We start from the raw sequence: 18,649 nt of genomic DNA on the forward strand, positions 1-18,649 counted from the left end.
AGGACTGATGTTGAAGCTGAAACTCCAATACTTTGTGAACAGCTGACTCATTTGAAAAGACCCTGATGCTGGGAAAGATTGAGGGCAGAGGAGAAGGGGACGACAGAAGATAAGATGGTTGGATGGCATCACCGACTCAATGGACATGAGTTTGGGTAAACTCCAGGAGTTGGTGATGGACAGAGAGGCCTGGCGTGCTGCGGTTCACGGGGTTACAAAGAGTTGGACACGACAGCGACTGAACTGAACGGATTGTCTTCTGAAGTCAAGGTTTATAGCCTCAGGGAAGAAGATCCACTGTGGGACATGAGTGATCTGCTATGCATTCTTATGTGTGATTGGTAAAGGAGACTAATTTTGTTGTTGTTGATAAAACTTAATTTTTATACACCATGGTTTATAAAATTTTTATATTTTTAATACACCATTTCTTATGGTTTATGACAGCTGATTGGTAGCCAATGGAGAGCTTTCCCAGGGATAAGAAATAATGTGTTAGCCCTGAAAATTCTGAGGACAGTAAAAGTGTCCCAGGTAGTATTCAGAAATGTAGCCACCTTCTTCTCTGTGCGGCCAACACCAGTATTCAGCACAAGGCTACATATATAATAACATTTAATGAATGTCTAAGTGTATGGTTAGGAAATAAACAACCAAGTCAGGGAAAATATGACTTCCTCATGCAAAAGTTCCACAAAGCAGCCATCACCAACTCTTTCCCACTAAAGCTATTCACACTAGTTTGCAAACCAAAATCCTCAGTGGCAGAAAGATAGAAGCAATTAACTCAGGACCTGAAGTACCTGGACACCATTCACATTTCAGTGGTAGGTTCCCTCAGCTGCTTCTTCTCAGCCTCTGGCCCTTCCACGGAGCCCTTGGGCTCTTATCCAGAATACCTGGCCTTGTCATCCTTCTTAGAGGATCGTCCTCACATGACAACACACAAATGTATGGAGATTTTCTGTGTCTGTGGAAGTTGGAGAGGCCTTTCAGTCACCATCAGTGAAGAGAGGCCAGAGAAAGAGGATTGGGGCAATTAAAGATGGTGCCTTCACGTGGGGTTTGGTGTGAGCTCTAAGCAGAATCACTGTAGTGGAGGAGAGGAGCTGGGGGGAAAGGGAGAATGGATGTGGGGGAACATGAAAACTCTAGCTTCTCCTGGGAAAGCAGTCATCTACACAGCCCGCTTAAATCACGAGACATGAGGTGCAGAGCCTGCCCAAGTCAACACTTGCTGCATCGCCTCCTGCCAAGGTCTGTGGAAATTAAAGCCAGGATAGGTGTTGATGCAGAAGCTGCTGGAGTGAGGAAGAGTCAGATTTCATCTCGCAGGTGGTCATCTCAACCAGTCCAGCCCTCCTTAACTCTCAGTTGCTCTAATGAGCAGTATTAGTGTGCCTCTGACATTAAATATCAGCTTTTCCACCTATACCCACCTTTAAACCTACTTTTAAAAAGGGAAGTGGATATCAAAGTGTAATTGACAGTTGGGACAAATGCTTTGAACTGTCCTTTAAAAATGGGTTGCATGGATCATTAGACTTTGAGATGGCAGAGCAGAGAGACAATGGTGAAACCCCAGAGCGATACAGAACTTGCTTCATTTTTTCTTCTGTAAAATGTCCACGGTAATCACAGTTTCCCATGCAAGTTTCTGGTCCAGGTAAAGGGCTGAGCAAACTATAAGTGCTCGATAAATATCAGGTCATTACTGCCACTATCACGCACACGTCACATTCCAGAAATGGGTAAGTTCTTTGAGGATGCTGTCTTTTTAAACCAAATTATGTGGAAAGCACACTAAGGAAGAACAAGCGAAGAACCCTTCGAGTAAACACCTGCCAGTTACTTGAGGCATCATAGAAATGGAAGCAGGTGTGGCTCACGCAGCCCTGGGAAAATGTGGATGGAGAGAGAAGGTTCACCCTAGATTGCAGGCTCTGGTGAGCCTATCGCCTGGCTCTCTGACCCTCCATCAGCCCTTTAAACAGCAGGCAGGTGCCCTGTCCCATTCTCTGCCTAGAAGCTCCTAACTCCGCCTCCTGGCACCCAGTCGCTCCTTGGTCCAGGCAACTTCCCGCGAGTCCCAGTGACAGTGCTGACAGCCGGAGTCACAGAGAAGCCACTGTGCACAGCGGCAGGGCGATGGCAGTGGGCAGCCACTGGGCTGGTCGCCAGAGGCCCACCAGACAAGCAGAGGCACACAACTGAGACTGTGATGCTCCAGGAAGCCTGTTTCCCTGCTCTGAGAGGAAAGGTCAAAGAGCCGCAGCCTGCAGCCCCGGAGAATGGCCTCCGTTAAGCTGCCCTTCCCTTACATCCTTCTCTCTCTCTCTCTTTTAATAAGAAGGGTGTTCCTTTCCTCAAAGGGAGAGAGAGGGAGGGAGGGAGAGAGAGACTGTAAACTGTCCAAAAGGACCGTGAGAAAACAGGAAGCTTTGAAAAGTACAAGAGAAAGCAAGATGAAATCTATTTGCAGGCGGGCCCCTGGGGACATGCGAGGCATTGTTAAGCAGGCAGTTCATACAGCTATATCCTTCCTTCTGCTGAGGAGGGCTTTGCTGCCAAAAGGCTGCTATCTGGTCACTGCCTTAACCCCCTCAATGCCAGCCTGAGAACCCCGATCCCAAGCACCAGGTGCCTACAAATCCCCACTGGGTTGGAGCATCTGAGAGCTTGAGGGGGAGATGGAGCCAAGTTGGCAGAGGCAGTAGGGACCCTTTTCAGGGAGACCTCATCCTTTTCTATCTGTTCTTCCCTCAGCCTTCAGCCCTCTGCTTCGGGCAGGCTGCAGATGACCTGGTGATTCATAACATAGGCAGCTCCCGGCTTCACCCATCTCAAAGGAGAATTTGTCCCGGAAATTCTGGATGACTGCTTTTCCTGGACAGGTTTCCCAAAGACGGCAGCTGGTTCTTTGCTATTATGGAGCATGGCCGCGACAAGGATAGCATCCAAATCAAGCCCTTCATGCTTACGCAGAATCTGGGAAGCGTATTTCTGAAACATGGCTTAAGTCTACAGGCGCAGGTCTCTGGAGAAGCTCCAGCTGGCTCCAAGAAGTAAGGAGTCCAGAAGTCGAGCCAACAGCAAAAGAACCCAGAAGGGCAGTAACTTTTCATAAGAAGAAAAAAAAAGAAACTAAATGGAAACCTTTCCTCTCCTCCAATTTTCCATCCTATTGTTAATGCTTAATCCTGCACTAAACGAATGTTTCTGCTTGCTGTGGACAGCTGTTTCCACTGAGCCAGAGCCAGGGAGAATCAGTTCATGTGACCACAGTAGGAGGGATTGATGTTAGGAAGGATTTTTATTGGTAAGAATCCCAGGAAATAAGAATCTGTTACTTAAAGACTCTTCCCTGCACCTTTTTTTTGCAAATTTTGGGGTAAAGGAGATGGAGTCAGGGCTTTCCCAGGTGGCTCAGTGGTAAAGAATCCGCCTTCCAAAGCAGGAGATATAAGTTCGATCCCTGGGTCCGAAGATCCCCTGGAGGAGAGCATGGCAACCCACTCCAGTATTCTCGCCTGGGAAATCCCATGGACAGAGAAGCCTGGTGGGCTACAGTCCATGGGGTCGCAAAAAGTCAGACATGACCGAGAGACTGAGCAACAACAGGTAAGAGTCAGCTCTTGGAGTATGGCTGGAGCAAGGTCTGCCTCTTCTCTTCCAGCCATGTCAGTCACGTAAAGGGAAATACCCTTCCCCATGATAAAGGTCAGGTTTAGTTGTCCAGGCCTGTTCTCCAGCATCACCATGCAGCCAGCCAGAAGCTCCTCTCTGAGGGGTGTGACTTGCATGGCAATGAGCAAATGGCTTTCTGTTCCTCTCCCAACTCCCAGACCCGAACAAACCCCACCCAGGACCAGCTTTCCAAGAATCCAGCATGACATGAATAAGAAGCAAAGTCACAGGACACCATCTGGAGATGGCCCATCCCATAGTGGTGTCTGGAACCAGTTTATAAACACACAGACATGCCCTCATTACATAATCTGTACATTCTGACATGCTCTGAAATTCCTTTGAAATGAAAAACAGTGAAGGTTTGAAGACACCAAACGCTTGGCAGGGAGGCACGGACAGAGCGAGGGAGAGGCTGGCAGTGCGTCTGCCCTTGTCGGAAGATGCGTGCTCTAGATGAGGCGACTGACCCCCGATCTTGCGTCAGAAACGTCTAAGAACAGAGAAGAGCCACCTAAGTGGGACAGACATACACTGACATCCAGGCCTTTCTGTTTAAATGGCTGACACTCCCTTCCAGGCAGCCTCCAACCTCCTGTGGTCTCCTTGGAGGACCTGCTTGCCAGGAAGAAGTGACCTTTGCAGATGGCCAAGCCCACCTCCCACTGGAAAGTTCTACTGCCTCATATAGGAGCTGGCACTTCACGCTTCAAGCCCCTCTCTTATGGGATTTTATCATGTAGATATCTGGAGTAGATATCTGGAGCCATATCCACCGTCAAGGAGAGGTCCGACTGGGTTTCTGCAGTTGACCAGCTGGTACCCTGTGAAGCATGCATGGCGCTCTATTCTCAGGGTGAGTGGAGGCCTGGCTCACTGCATCACTGGCCCCATCGAGTCCAGTCTTCTGTGCCCTGGTACCAGGGAGAACCCTCTGAATTCTCAGGGACTCTTGGTCCAAGATCCTCTGCACCCCTGAGGCCCTTGAGGTACAGAAACAGAACTGCCTTTGTGCCCCCAAATCACACACAGCCTGCAAGCCCTTTTTCTGAATTGGCTCTGCTTTATCATATCCCTCCATGTCAGAGACGTTTGCTACCTGGTTTAACTGCTACAGCTGGCCCTGGATTGGTCAAGTGGGAGGGGCTGGGCTGGATGAACATGGATTTTTAGGGGACTGCAAACCGTGCAATATTTCAACAACTTCGTGTGCTCCGCCACCAGCAGATACAAATACAGTTTGTCCTCGAAGCTCAAGAGTAAACTCAACATAAGGAATGAAGAGGGGCAACGAGCCCCTCATGGCACACCTCTTCTGTAGCAGACAGTAAACCCCAGGAGGGTGGGAACAGCTCTGGGAAAAGTGAAGGGTTTGGGAGTTCCCTGGTGATCCAGTGGTTAAGACTCCACACTTCTAATGCAGGGACTAGGGGTTCTATCCCTGATCAGGGAACTAAGATCCCACGTACTACACGGCATGAGCAGAGAAAACAATTTTTTAATCTAAAAAAAAAAATGAAGGGTTCAAGAGACTCAGTGAGGTGGGAAGGAAACCTAAGGCATGTCTACAGGGAGACAGAAGAGCTGGTCTGTGGCATCCATAGGCTCACGCAGCTGGGCCTGGCTTCATGTGTGTGCCCCGTGTGATCACACAGGGCCCTGAATTCAGAAGGGTCCTGGGTCTGGTGTAACGCTCTGCTTTCGTCATCTTGAAATTGTGAACAACATCTGAACTAGGGGCCCCCATCTTCACTCTGCACCAGGCCCTGCAAATTATGTCCATCGTCCTGCATACAGCTTCCTCCCTCTTCAGCTCAGATCACTCCAGATGGACAGAAACTGACTTTCAAACCACTGAGAACTTAAAGGAGAGCAGGGGAAACACAAGTGGGTGGCAGGAAAAGGGCTGGGGGGAGACTCCTCCTTCCCCTACCTCCGGAGAATGCCCACCAGGTCTAGGGAAGCTCTGGCTCCTGACCCCTCTCACCCCGTCCAAGAGGGGCCAGCACAGGAAAGAAGTCAGCTTCACAGGGGGTTCCTTCAAGTGGGGGGACATACTGCGGAGGGATGAAGGCAGCAACAGCCCCTGGAAGCAGGGAACCCTACTCCAGAAACAGGGATCGACAGAGAATGTCACTGGGACTCTGTCAGACGCGCAGCACAGACAGAAGGAACAGCCGCTTCAAACAGAAAGGCTCTAATGATATCTGAACTCGGTGATTTCCCTCTGCTCCCCTCTCAACCCTCGCTTCATGGCTGTGGGGTCACTTGTCGGTAGCTTCCTCGAGCTAACCTATCTGACCCTAAGCGGGATTTCTCCTCCTGAGGAGTGGGAACAGCATGGGGAAAGGGGGCAGCCTGGACACCCCGAGCGCTCTGAGCAGCACCCGCCAGTGCCTTAGACTTGACAGTCTCCAGCCCACACTTTATCTCAGCGCAGGAAATAAAACCCCACCAAGCCAATGCGACACAGAGACAGTAACAAAGATGCTCCATGGTACTCAGGAACAAACAAGCAGCCCTTCAGTTGCTCCTCTGCCCAAGCAAGCATTTCCGAAGTCACGGGAGGGGTTAACCTTTAAATCTCTTTCATCCCCTCCAGGAGACCTGCCCTCAAATTACACTGCTCAGTCCAAGTGTCAGGAGGCCGGGGGCAGGGGTAGCATGGGGGAAGGGAAGCAGACAGGGCGGGAAGCTTCTCTGACTTCTCTGTGTTGTCTCTGGCTTGTCAGGGGGAGAGGGCTGCACCTGGTTGCTGCCTTCTAGAACAGGAGCCCTCCACATCACCTTCCTCCTGTAAAGACCTCAGTCTCCAAATGGACCTTCCACCCTCAGCTCTCCCGGGACTGGCTGCTTCCAGGCCCTGCACACTGACCAATTCCACAGGGACACAAGCAGGGCAACTCCTGGGGCACAGCTGAGCACAGCTGTGGTGGAGACACAGCAGATGGCCTGGGTCTGGCCGCAGACGTACGCTGAGCCGCAGAGGCCCTTCTGAGGAGACGTTTCCTCCCGCATCTGCAGAGCCCTCTGAGCTCTCCTGGGACTGCCAGGTGGCTCAGGGGTAAAGAATCCGCCTGCCAATGCAGGAGACTCAGGAGATGTAGGTGTGATCCCTGGGTCAGGAAGATACCCTGGAGTAGGAAATGGCAACCTGCTCCAGTATTCTTGCCTGAAAACTTCCACGCACAGAGGAGTCTGACCACAGGGTCACAAAGAGCCGAGGAGCACTGACCAGGCACACGCGCTGAGCCCTTCCTCCCCGCGCCCCTCAGGCCCACCGCTCACCTTGCATTTGAAGGGCTTCACGTCCGAGTGGACAATCATGTGTGCCTTGAGGGTCTGCTTCTGCACAAAGCTCTTGTAGCAGAGGTGGCACTGGTAAGCGCGGATGTTGGTGTGGATCAGCACGTGTCTCTTCATGTTGGCCAGCAGCGTGAACTCCCGCCCGCAGATCCCACATTTGTGCTCCTTCACGCCCTGGAAGCAGCCAAGATTCAAAAGAACCATGGTGAGCAGGCACAGACTGCCATCGGGACAGCAGTCTTTGCTTTTCTCTCTGACACACAAATCCACCAAGAACTTGGCGACAGATGTTGAGCTCCAAACAGTATGGCTGTAGCCTTGTCAAATAACTATTTTCTTACAAAGTGTTGATTACATAATCTTTTATCTTCTTCTGAAAACCATAAACTAGCCAGATGGTTAGAGGAAAAGACAGCTATTGCTTCTGTTGTTCCTGCTGCCTGCTTGGGGTTAATTCTGCAGTAACAGCTCTCGCGGATTAATAGGATTTGGGTAAGAGCACTGCGGAATGTTAGGTAAAATGAGTCTCTAATCCAGCTTTCATGATCATGAAAAAACAAAACCTCCTAAACATATCATTTCCCGTATGAAAACCAACGTTCTCTTGAGTTCTCATTAATGGACTTGGAAATTCAAAAACAATCAGATCCACACTTCAAAAAAATCACAGCTTGATAATCACCTCTTAAGACGGTACCCTGGGTTCCCGCAGGCCATGGTGGCCTCGGTGTGATTTGACTATGAAGCTCCTCCAAGCCAGCTTCTGTCCAACAGAGAAATTTGGCAGAGGATAGCTTTCTCGATTAGAAAACAGGAAAGAAGATTTTCTAGTTTCCATGCTGTTTGTGAAGAAGTGTTTGAATACTTAAGCGTCAACACCCTCAACTGAAAGCATGTCTAGGGACTCACTCATGGCGTGAGTAGAATATTACCTAATCCTGGCCAACCAGTGCTTCCCTTAAACGGCTGCTGCAAGAAATTCTGACCCAGAATGACTTTTGGGGAGGAAAATGTAGAGATCCATGGTAATAAAACTAGGGTTATTACAGGTTTAGACAAATCTTTAGCTAACAACTGTACCTTATAAAACCCATATGGCCTGTTATTCATTCATAGGGACTAGGGCGGGGCGTTGTTCTAAGGTTCTCTCTGTCTATATTTCCATTTCTTTCATTTGGGACATGGTACAAGAAAGTACGTTCAATACATGGTACATTCAGAAAACGAAGATCATGGCATCCGGTACCATCACTTCATGGGAAATAGATGCGGAAACAGTGGAAACAGCGTCAGACTTTATTTTTTGGGCTTCAAAATCACTGCAGATGGTGACTGCAGCCATGAAATTAAAAGACGCTTCCTCCTTGGAAGAAAAGTTATGACCAACCTAGATAGCATATTCAAAAGCAGAGACATTACTTTGCCAACAAAGGCCCGTCTAGTCAAGGCTACAGTTTTTCCAGTGGTCATGTATGGATGTGAGAGTTGGACTGTGAAGAATGCTGAACGCCAAAGAATTGATGCTTTTGAACTGTGGTGTTGGAGAAGACTCTTGAGAGTCCCTTGGACTGCAAGGAGATCCAACCAGTCCATTCTAGAGGAGATCAGCCCTGGGTGTTCTTTGGAAGGAATGATGTTAAAGCTGAAACTCCAATACTCTGGCCACCTCATGTGAAGAGCTGACTCATTGGAAAAGACTCTGATGCTGGGAAGTATTGGGGGCAGGAGGAGAAGGTGCAACAAAGGATGAGATGGCTGGATGGCATCACCGACTTGATGGACATGAGTTTGAGTGAACTCTGGGAGTTGGTGATGGACAGGGAGGCCTGGCGTGCTGCAATTCATGGGGTCACAAAGAGTCGGACAAAACTGAGCGACTGAACTGAACTGAACTGCATAAGAAAGTACCACTCCTCAATTTTGGTGAGCCCCTGGCACTAAAGGGTGGGAGTTAGGGTCCCTGCCTAGCCATTTACTGACTGCATAATCGTAGCTGGGTCCCTCAGCCTTTCCAGATGAAGCACTCAAATGGAGTGCTGGGCTCTTCCTAACTGGAATACTGTCTAGTCTAGGTGACTGCAGATGAGAAAGGATTTATGCTAATGGAGAGATCTAAATTTTAATGTCCTCCTAAGAAGTTGAATTTTTAAAATGTGTTGCATACTCCAACAGTGATTTTAAAATTATTAACAAAAACTATTTTCTTAATGAGTTTTAAAATTTACTTCAGTATCTTTATTCTTAAGATTCCTATACGTGGTTGTGATTGAAATGATAATGGGATAGCATCTATATGATATCATCTATATGATATATAATATATACAGATATGCTATATCATATCATATTTGATATATATAGATCATGTATCCAAGTATAGGAACAATCTTACAGAAGTTTTATACGTTCTACAATGTATCTGGTTCCTTTCCACACATACAGGAATCCCTGAAATCAGCACACAGTCCCTCTGGCCACTGCCTCTCAGTTCAGGCTCTTTGTTGATGGCTTATGCACTAGGCAGGCACCTCCTCTCTGAGGGTTTCTAAGGAGCCTTTTGCAGGGCAGCTGTTTGTGCAGAGCCAAGGCAGCTACGCATTTTGTCTTGTTTGGTCTTAACCGATCAGATGAAACCCACAAAGCCAGAGCAGAAATATTATCTTCGCTGGGCAAAGTCCTCCACTGACCTTTCAGAATGAAAGAATGTTTTAGCAACTCTGGCTCGCTAGAAGTCTCTCCTGCCAAGAAAACCACTTGAAGCCAAGGGTGATAGAGTAGAGGTCAGTGGGGCAAACTTCCCCTCTTGGAAGCTTAAAGCTGACCTAAGTTAGCTTAGCTGGGTAAGATTTTAGGGACACACTGGGGACTTGTTTTAGTTCATCCTGAGTGACTCTAGGGCTTTGGTTGCAAACTGGGCTGAAGGCAGACATGTGGGCCTATATTTCTCCTTGAAGATCTGAGACAGGGGAAGAGAAAACCAAACCCAGAAGAAAAGAATGCACTCATGCCTCCTATAATGCAAACCACAAAGCACTGCAACCAAGAGGCAGAAGCTCAGTGGGGGAAGCACAGACCCTGCTGGACCCAGGCCAAGACTCTCAGAGCCTCCTGTAAATGAAGCAGTTGAAAGGAGAAACTAAGCCAAAAGGTAGCCACAGATTCAGCAGAAAAAGACCAAGAGAACTTTCCAGAGTTTTCTAGAAGGCTCTGACTAGTGTATCCCAGGTGCAAAGCTGGTCTTGGGTAGTTGAGACTGATGACACACTCATGCTAGTGCCCTGGATGAAGTTTCCAGAAATGAAATCTTAGGAAATCTGGGAGGCTAAGAAGCAACAGCACAAGGACCCGCTGTGATGTGTCCTTCATCTTTCCTCACCCTCCTCTCCAAACGGCATTATTTCCTTTTTGGCCCACCTGAGACTCTAGAAGTCTAAATGGGAAAGGGCTTGATGGCTGGGCTCCTCATTCTCTCCCATTTCAAGGTGAGGAAGAACATTAGGGCTCTACACGTGTTAGGGGTGGGGAGCCACGCAGGGCTGCTGGGTCCTCTCCTCCAAAGACGGGCCAGCCCCGCCCCTGGCCGGGAGCCCCGCCCCTGGCCGGGAGCCCCGCCCCTGGCCGGGAGCCCCGCCCCTGGCCGGGAGCCCCGCCCCTGGCCGGGAGCCCCTCAGTACCTTGTGGGTGAGGGAGTGCTGCTTGAGGTGGTGGGGCTGCACGAACTCCATGCCACACTCGGAGCAGATGTAGGGCCGGATGTCCTTGTGCTTCATCATGTGGTTCTGCAGCTGGCTGGGGTACTGGAAGGTCTTGTCGCATTCGGAGCAGTTGTACTGGATGGGGCCCCGGTGCGTGGTGAGGTGCCTCTTGAGCTGGGCCAGCGTGGGGAAGTCGAGGCCGCACTCCACGCAGATGTTTTCCCGCCCGCTGGCGTGCTTGGCCTCGTGGGCCTTGAGCTCGCTGGGGTAGGCGAAGCCCCGGCCGCACACGCGGCAGCTGTGCGGCTTCACCTCGCTGTGCTGCATCATGTGACGCTTCAGGTGGCTGGTCTGCGTGAAGGCCTTGTGGCACACCTGGCACTTGTGAGGCCGGGTGCCCTGGTGCGTCAGCATGTGGGTGTGCAGGTGGCTCAGCTGCTTGAAGAGCTTCCCGCAGCGGCTGCACGCGTGCGGCTTGATGCCGCTGTGGCCCAGGATGTGGGTCACCAGGTTGTACTTGGAGGTGTAGGACTTCTCGCAGGTGGGGCACTGCCAGCGCTTCTGCGCGCCGCCCACGTCCACGTAGTAGCTGTCGTCGATCTGCACGTTCACGTCCACTCGCTCCACCTTCTGCTTGGTCTCCTCGCTCTCGGGCGGCTCGGCTTTGCGGGGCAGCGGCGGCTCCGGCGGCCGCTTGGGCAGGAAGGTGTGCCGGCTGAAGGGGAAGGGTGAGGCCGAGGGCACGAAGAAGGGGAACACGAGGCCCGGGGCCACCTTGGGGTAGTAGGGGTAGGGCGCGGGCAGGAACGGAGGGGCCGCGGGCGCAGGCCACACGGCGCTGGGCTTCACGGGCTCCTGCTTGACGGCCTTGCCGCCCAGGTGCTCCAGGCTGCGGTAGAACTGGAAGCCCACGTTACACAGGTCGATCATCCGCGAGTCGTACTTGGGCCGCGGCGGCGGCGGCGGCGGGAAGAGCAGGGGGAGGTCCGGGGCCCCCGAGTTCTTGTTCTCCTCGGGGTGCAGGGCGAGAGCCCCTTCTTCCGCGGGGTGGTTATAGGGCATCTTGGTGGGCATGCTCTTGCGTTTGCGAGACCCTCCTCCTTCAAAGACCCCTGGGAATCCGTCTAGTTCTCCTGGAGGAGGCTCGTACCGGAACTGGGAAAACGGCCCCCGGAGAGCTTCCGGGAAGGGGTGTCCTGGGGGAGCCTTCCCTCGGGAAACCACGGGCTGCAGGCCGTGGGGAAAGGATTGGGCCCTCTTCACACCCAAACTGAAATGCACATCTTCGTCTTTGACCATCTTCAGTTCCTTCTGCATCCTTGGCAATTTTCCTTTAAAGAGAAAGAAATTTATTGTTTAAAAAAATCCCCTTTTTCCATTAACATTTTTTGGCTAGATGTCAGTACCAATAGAGTAATGTTTGTTTGATACCCATCCCCGTTTATCCTAAGGCTGTTTAAAATATCATTTTCCCCCCTTGCAAACTTGGTTACTAATGTAGAAAGCACTGGCCTCTTGGAGTGGGACCCTAGGGCTTCAGTGAAAATCCACAGTCACAAACCATAGCTGGGGCTGGGGTGGGGGCAGGGTATGAGAACGGGCTGGATTGAGAAGAAACCTGAGAATTCATCGGGCATTTTCCCCATGTAAGATGAGAGTACCAAGGCCCAGAGAAATGAAATAACGTGCTGAAATCCCACTTCTACTCAGTTCAGGAGTCAGAACTAGGACACCTTCTTTCAGCTTGAGATGCAATTGCATCTGCCAAATGGCGATTTAAATGTCTTTTAGGATCATTTCTCTAAGTGAATTGATCTCCACTGCCTCTCCCTGTCTAAGGGCCTTTGCTGCTGGGGGATGGGGATACTGAAGGCCACACAGGAGAGGAGACCTTACTGTTTACAGATCTCAGACTATCTGGATATCCACCCCCAGCAAGGTTGCTGGGGTATATCAAGCAGACAAGATCAATGTGATTAAGAAAAGCATATACTTCAGTGTTAACAGAGTCATTCTGGCAATCTGTGCATTCTACCCTTCCACCTGAAGCAATATCAGGGGAAAAAATCCCAAGATTGTGAGTCTCTCAGACTGCACTTGTGTCTCTTTCTTCACACAGGCGTCATCATAGAGCTTGGTCTTTGGTGTTGGTGATTCCTGTGGTACCTGTGATTTCCCTGGCATGTCTGGGAGAGCCTCTGGGGCCAGAATCTCAGCCAGGGGCCATGCTTCCTCACACATGTCTCCTTGCCAGTCTTGTAGCCTCCTTGCTTGGGAAAGAACCAGATGGCTGACTTCACATTTCCAGCAAAGGCGCTTTCTACCTAGATCTTCTGGGCCTGAATGGGATTGGCCCCCTTTGCTCAGCAGATGCTCTTACAGAACCAGTCAGCCTGGTTAGGAGTCAGGTCTGGCCCCAAGCCACTGAAGACAGGGCTGGGATAGGTTCTGGATTCACACAGGGCTCTGGCCCCTGGGAATGACCACTTGCTCTGCAGTGTGAGAGTTCCAGGACCAATGATTTTCTGTAGTCCTTGGTGAGGCAAATGCAATTTTATTTTGTCACCACTGACCTACTAAAGTGAAGAAACATTATTGAACAGAGATGATGTGATTTTTAACATGAACGCAGAATTATGTCTGCAAATTCAGAGATTTTACATATGCACATTTTAATTTCCTCCCTATTTTAATATGGCAAAAATCCCCCCCCCCGAGTCTGACTTGTGCATATATATACACCACCTTTAAAATAGTAGTCTGCCCTCTCTAGAATAAAATTATAACTCAAGAGGTTTCAAAAAGCATTGAGATTCATCCATGGACATTTCTCCAGACTTGTAAGGCAGAAGCCCCTTCCTACATAAAGATCTTAAGGAGCACTGCTGATCCCTACAGAGGTCAAGGAGAACTAGATCGGCTTCATCTTGACCTTCTTGAGACAGAAGTCAGCTGTAGCTGCTGCTAGTTATTATTACCCCTGTCTTTTAAATCTAAGGTGACAAAGAGGGCCCTGGGCGGGGGGGGTAAAAGAATTACACCACCAAACCAAGTCCATATCAGGGATGGTGAGTATTGAAGGGGAGAGCAGAGAACAGATGTCTCCTCAGGAGGCCTTTTATCAGTCAACTTAAAACCCTGAATGGCCTCTGCAAAAATATTAACAGACTCGGAAAGACCTGAATGTTTGCAACCTACATGTTTCCCTCTATCTCTAAAAATAGTTCCACTGGCATCCTTGAAAGATGTGGGATTTCCCATGCAAGAGGCAAGAGAGGTGTGGGTCAGCACAGGGGGTGGGGAACTGCAGGCCCTCCTCTGGCTGACAGTCTGTGGCTGCTCCCAGCAAAACAGCAGGTTAGAAGCCAGTTCTCTGCCAGGATGTGCTAAAATAATGTGCAAAAATAAAGAACTGAAATCGTCAAAGTAGACAGCTATGGGAGAATGCAAAAAGCATTGGTTTGAAGCCTGAGGATCTGGGTTTGAACGCTGGCTTTGTGTTAGCAGCTGTGGGAAAATGAGGAAGTTAATTTGGAGGTTTGATTTTCTCATCCGTGAAATAGGGGTTGGCATATCCCCATGGGGTTGTTGGATACTTAAAATAGGGTGTGTTTGTGAAAGCTTATTAACACTGGACAGTTTAATGCTATACTCTCGCATGGTAAGAAAGGATAGACAAGAAAGGAGGACTGAGGTGGTAATCAGGGATTGAAGACAGCTGACCTCATCTCTGTTTTCCAAGCTGAAGCTCTTGGTCAATAGTGACTGGCATTTTGGGCCTCCTCAAACCAAGGCTATACCTATTTGCCTCTAATTGGTCTTGTCCCAGCAGGCACTGTGAACCATACTCAAAAAAGCCAATGGGAAAGACCAGGATGAGTTTATTTACTTAGTATGGAGATCAACCTTCTAGTGTAAGGATACTCTCTCATCCCTTCTCGATGGCTCTTTACTATTATGGACATATCTTCAAGTCTTATATTCATAGATGACTTTGGTTACAAAAGGGTTTGGGGATTGGTTTGGGACAAAGAGGACAGGGTGGTCTCATGAGCTATTTTAGCCAGTCTGTGGGAAGCTGAGGAATTGTCCCTGCCTAATATAAGAGGTCACTTTCTCAGAGACAGAGAACCTGTGTGGCAAACTCAAAGCCTCAGGCACTGGGGCAGTGCTGGGCAACACTGGCAAACCAGCTCTTGCAGCTCCTGCTGGACTGTGAGGGCAGAGACTGGGTCTGTTGGATGCACTGCTGGTTTCCAGTCCCCAACATCATGCCTGGCACAAGGCAGGTGCTCAATAAACCACTGTGGGATGAGAGAAGAAAGGAATGGTCCTTACTTTTATTCTTAAAGTCTCCATATGGAAACTTTTATGTTGAATTTTATTATGTCTTACATTTATATAGACTGCAGGTGACTTTTGGAGGACATCCCTAATCAGATCATGAGGACACATAAATTCTCAGGCAGTCACTGTGGGAAGAACCCAATATATACACCTTGCGTGTGCTTTTGTTTGGCTCAGTTCCCAAGGATATCGCTCTCTGAATTGACTCTCAGATTCAGGGTAAGCCCTAAATCCTGGCTGTACTAATGCTAGAGGACAAGGTTCTGCAACTCAGTCAGGAAAGAAGTGCCTGAAAAGTCCGAAAGGCGGCAGTTAGAAAGACCCCTGGATTGAAACTATGAAGCATGAATCAGGAGTGGGTGATTACTCTCACTCTTCCACCCCAAGGAAATGTCTGGGAAGTTAGTAGCAGTCTATCCTTTGTACTAACGTGAGGGTGGAGAGGGAGCGGCCTTAGAATAATCATGCATTTTCATTGCTGTAGTCAGAGAATGTTCTAAGGTCCCTGGCTTTCTTCCATGTATACTCAGCCACCAAACCCAATAGGCTGTAAGTCACGAAGCAAATGGTTTGAGGAGGAGAATATTGGGTTGATCTATTCTAGAGGAAAATGGGGTTCAGGATGTCTTCTCTAACAGATATTACCCATGAGAGTTAGTTAATGAGGAAATGGGGAATGAATGGATTTTAAAAACAAAAACAAAATCTCCTCTTTGAACTGTAAGGACCAATTAGAAATACAAGGCTTAACCAAGAAGAAACTACATTTAGTTTTGGGGAAAAAAATTTCTTCTAATAATGCCCTTTAATTGGGAATTCACCTACTGCACCAAAATATAAATATCCCCCAGATAAAATTACTGGTATTTTGTGGTTCTCATTGGAATGGAAGTTCAGTCCAGTAAATGCTATTTGAACAGTCACTCTGAGTCAGCATCCCAGGGGCAGATCTGTTTATCCTCATTCCACAACAGTGATTTCTATTCATTCTGAAATTGGTGAAAGAATATATTCTCTGATATTCTTTATTCCTTGAAGGTTTCCACTGTTTCCTTGGAAAACACTACATTTTACTATTGGAGATGCTGGCTTCCCTTTTAGTTTGAGAGAATGGCATTGTATTTACGTGGTCAGCCCTGGAGCTCTGACCTCAGTAAAGATGGCAGCAGGGAGGAGGTGCAAGTGGAGAAGCTGAAGCATAAGAAGCAGCAGTGAGAGCAGCAAAGGGTGGGGAGTCGCGGGAGGATAACAGGAAGGCGGGAGGGGAGACACGTGGATTGGCTGCCGACCTCTCTCTATTCGTACAGAGGGGTATTGTAAGGCTCCTCCAAAATGGGATTTTATTGGATCACCTGGTTCTTTCTGAATTGGTGGTAACAGAAAAAGACTTTGAATCTTAGAATTAAACATTCTGATGATTCAACATAATTGTCTTACTATATATGTGGTTGTACTGCTGAGTTCCTCATCTGCAGGTGTTTGGCAAGTAATGATTCAGTCTTGAGTTCCCGATATTGGCAGGAACAGAAGGATCTCTGTATGCATCTGGCAGGTAGATCATTGTGTTCTCAAGAAATAAATGGTCTGCCTTGTCACTCCCTGGGTTACGCGGAGACTCCAGAAGAGGGAACCAGATGCCTGGTAGCCAGACCCCAGGGCCCTTCTGGATGCTCCTGTGTCCCCTGTTTAGTTTGTAAACCTGAATTCCTTTCATTTTATTATAAAAAGTAATCTATCCACCCATAGCATGAGTTGAGTTTCCTAGGTTGGTCAGAAAATATTAATTGGTGATGAGACCTATTCACATGTGCAATAGTTAATTGAAGTCACATAATGTTTGTTTTTAAGTTCCTAAATACCACCAAGACTAACATAAAGTCAAATTTAGTTTTCCATTGTTTAAATTGTCCATAAAGCGCCTGCATACATATATTTGCATATAGATATGCTTTTAAAGAGTCCTTCTTAAAACAACAAGAAATTCAGCTACTAACTTGTGTAGGTTAAATGAATGTGGGTTTCATTTAGGAAAATGCTTAATGCCTAGATCTCATTTCTGAAAAGCACTAGTTACTTGAACACTGAAACAGCTGCTAGCATGTAGGGTTATCACTGTCCTCGTGACCCATTTAAAGGAAGGAAATGAATTGGAGATAATGACTTAGCAGTTCTCTCTCCCAACTCTCGGAGCTAATATATCACTCAGGGATGGAGCTCCAACTGGAATGTTAGAATTTTTCTCCTAATTTCTTTGGAGTATCCTTAGAGTATATCTCAATTTTATTATTTCATGTTCATAAATTAAGTAAACTTGATATACCCACTCCTAGCTAAGCCAATGAATACATGCATGTTTAAAAGCTGGATTTAGTCTGTCTCTGAAAATGACAGCATATTTGGTCTGTTGGACCTTAGAATTGGTAGATAATACCAGAAAATGTGACCCTCTGGCAAGCAAAAGTATTAAGAATCAACACATAATAGATGAAGTTAGCCATGTGTGGAAGGAACCTATTTTAAAAGTGTCACTCAAGGCAATAGTTTGGTGGAAAGGGGAGCAAAAATCTGTTTTGTGTCATAATTGTCATATTTGTCAAAACTCATGGAACAAAAGAAATGAATTTTACTGTGCATAAATTCAAAATAAGTTTAAAATATAAAAGAAATGTACAAATGCCCCTCTGTATATTATAAAAGACATAATTGCGGATATTTGAGAAATGCCCAGCAGTAGTTAAATGACCAGACTCTATACTCTAATCAGTTCATATCTTTGGAAAGCATCCAATAACACGCATATGGTATATAAAGAGGGGTATTTGTTTTTAAGAATTTGGTGATCTAAATTCCTGCTCTATCCAAAGGGAAGATGTTATATATGGCCGATACCAGGTTTTTTTGTTTTTGTGTGTATTCTATTCGGCAAGAACTTTGTGAGGCAGGGATTGTGCGTTAAACTATATCCTTCCAGGTCTTCTAATCTTTGGCCCTGCTTGCATGTTCAGCAAATAGTCTTCTCTAGTTGCTCCAACATTCTTTGAAATGTAAGTTACTCTGCCATTAGTGGGTAAGATCATTCTGGTGACTAGAAAATATGCTCCTACCCCTTGTCAATAGGTTGATATTGACATTTAGGTCCATAGATCACTCTTGTAAATGAATCATTTCCTCCAAGACTGATTAATGGAATCTCTTACAAAATGGAACTGGTGAATCTGCAAGCCTGCTAACCAAACCCTGAGTCATGGCAGTCCCCCCAGGAGCCGATACTCTGTGAAGTCTACCTGTGTAGCCAGCTTTCTTCTTTCTCTGATACCTTTCACTGAAGATATTAACCAGAGGGTCCCAAGTTTCTACAGGGCAGGAGGTGGAAAGAACCTAACCTATTGGAGGCTGTATGGAGACTGAGAGGTGAAACGTGCCTTTCCACCAGAGTTGGAAGAACATTCCTCTCTTTTCTGAAGTCTATCATGTTTATTCCACTCATTGACTGGGTCCTGTGCTGCTAGTCACCTTTCTGTGGGGGTGGGTAGCTTGTATTTCTAACAGAACCTGGTTGAAAGTCAGAAACATGCCTGTTGCCTCATATATTGTTGGGATTCAGTAATTGCTTG

At 47.8% G+C, this 18,649-nt stretch overlaps 1 protein-coding gene across 1 annotated transcript in view; it reads right to left on the reverse strand.

The window, feature by feature from the left end:
• Nucleotides 1-18,649, reverse strand: part of ZNF366 (zinc finger protein 366) — a 62,070-nt gene that overhangs the window by 8,194 nt on the left and 35,227 nt on the right. The window contains exons 2-3 of the mRNA XM_040262696.1: nt 10,668-12,019; nt 6,976-7,167 (exon numbers count right to left, since the gene is read on the reverse strand). Of these exons, the coding sequence (XP_040118630.1) occupies nt 6,976-7,167; nt 10,668-12,005 (1,530 nt within the window). The 5' untranslated portion in view covers nt 12,006-12,019. The remainder of the gene's footprint in view (nt 1-6,975; nt 7,168-10,667; nt 12,020-18,649) is intronic.

The sequence above is a fragment of the Oryx dammah genome, unplaced genomic scaffold (genome assembly GCF_014754425.2).
Source record: "Oryx dammah isolate SB20612 unplaced genomic scaffold, SCBI_Odam_1.1 HiC_scaffold_20, whole genome shotgun sequence".
NCBI classification, from domain to species: Eukaryota; Metazoa; Chordata; class Mammalia; order Artiodactyla; family Bovidae; genus Oryx; species Oryx dammah.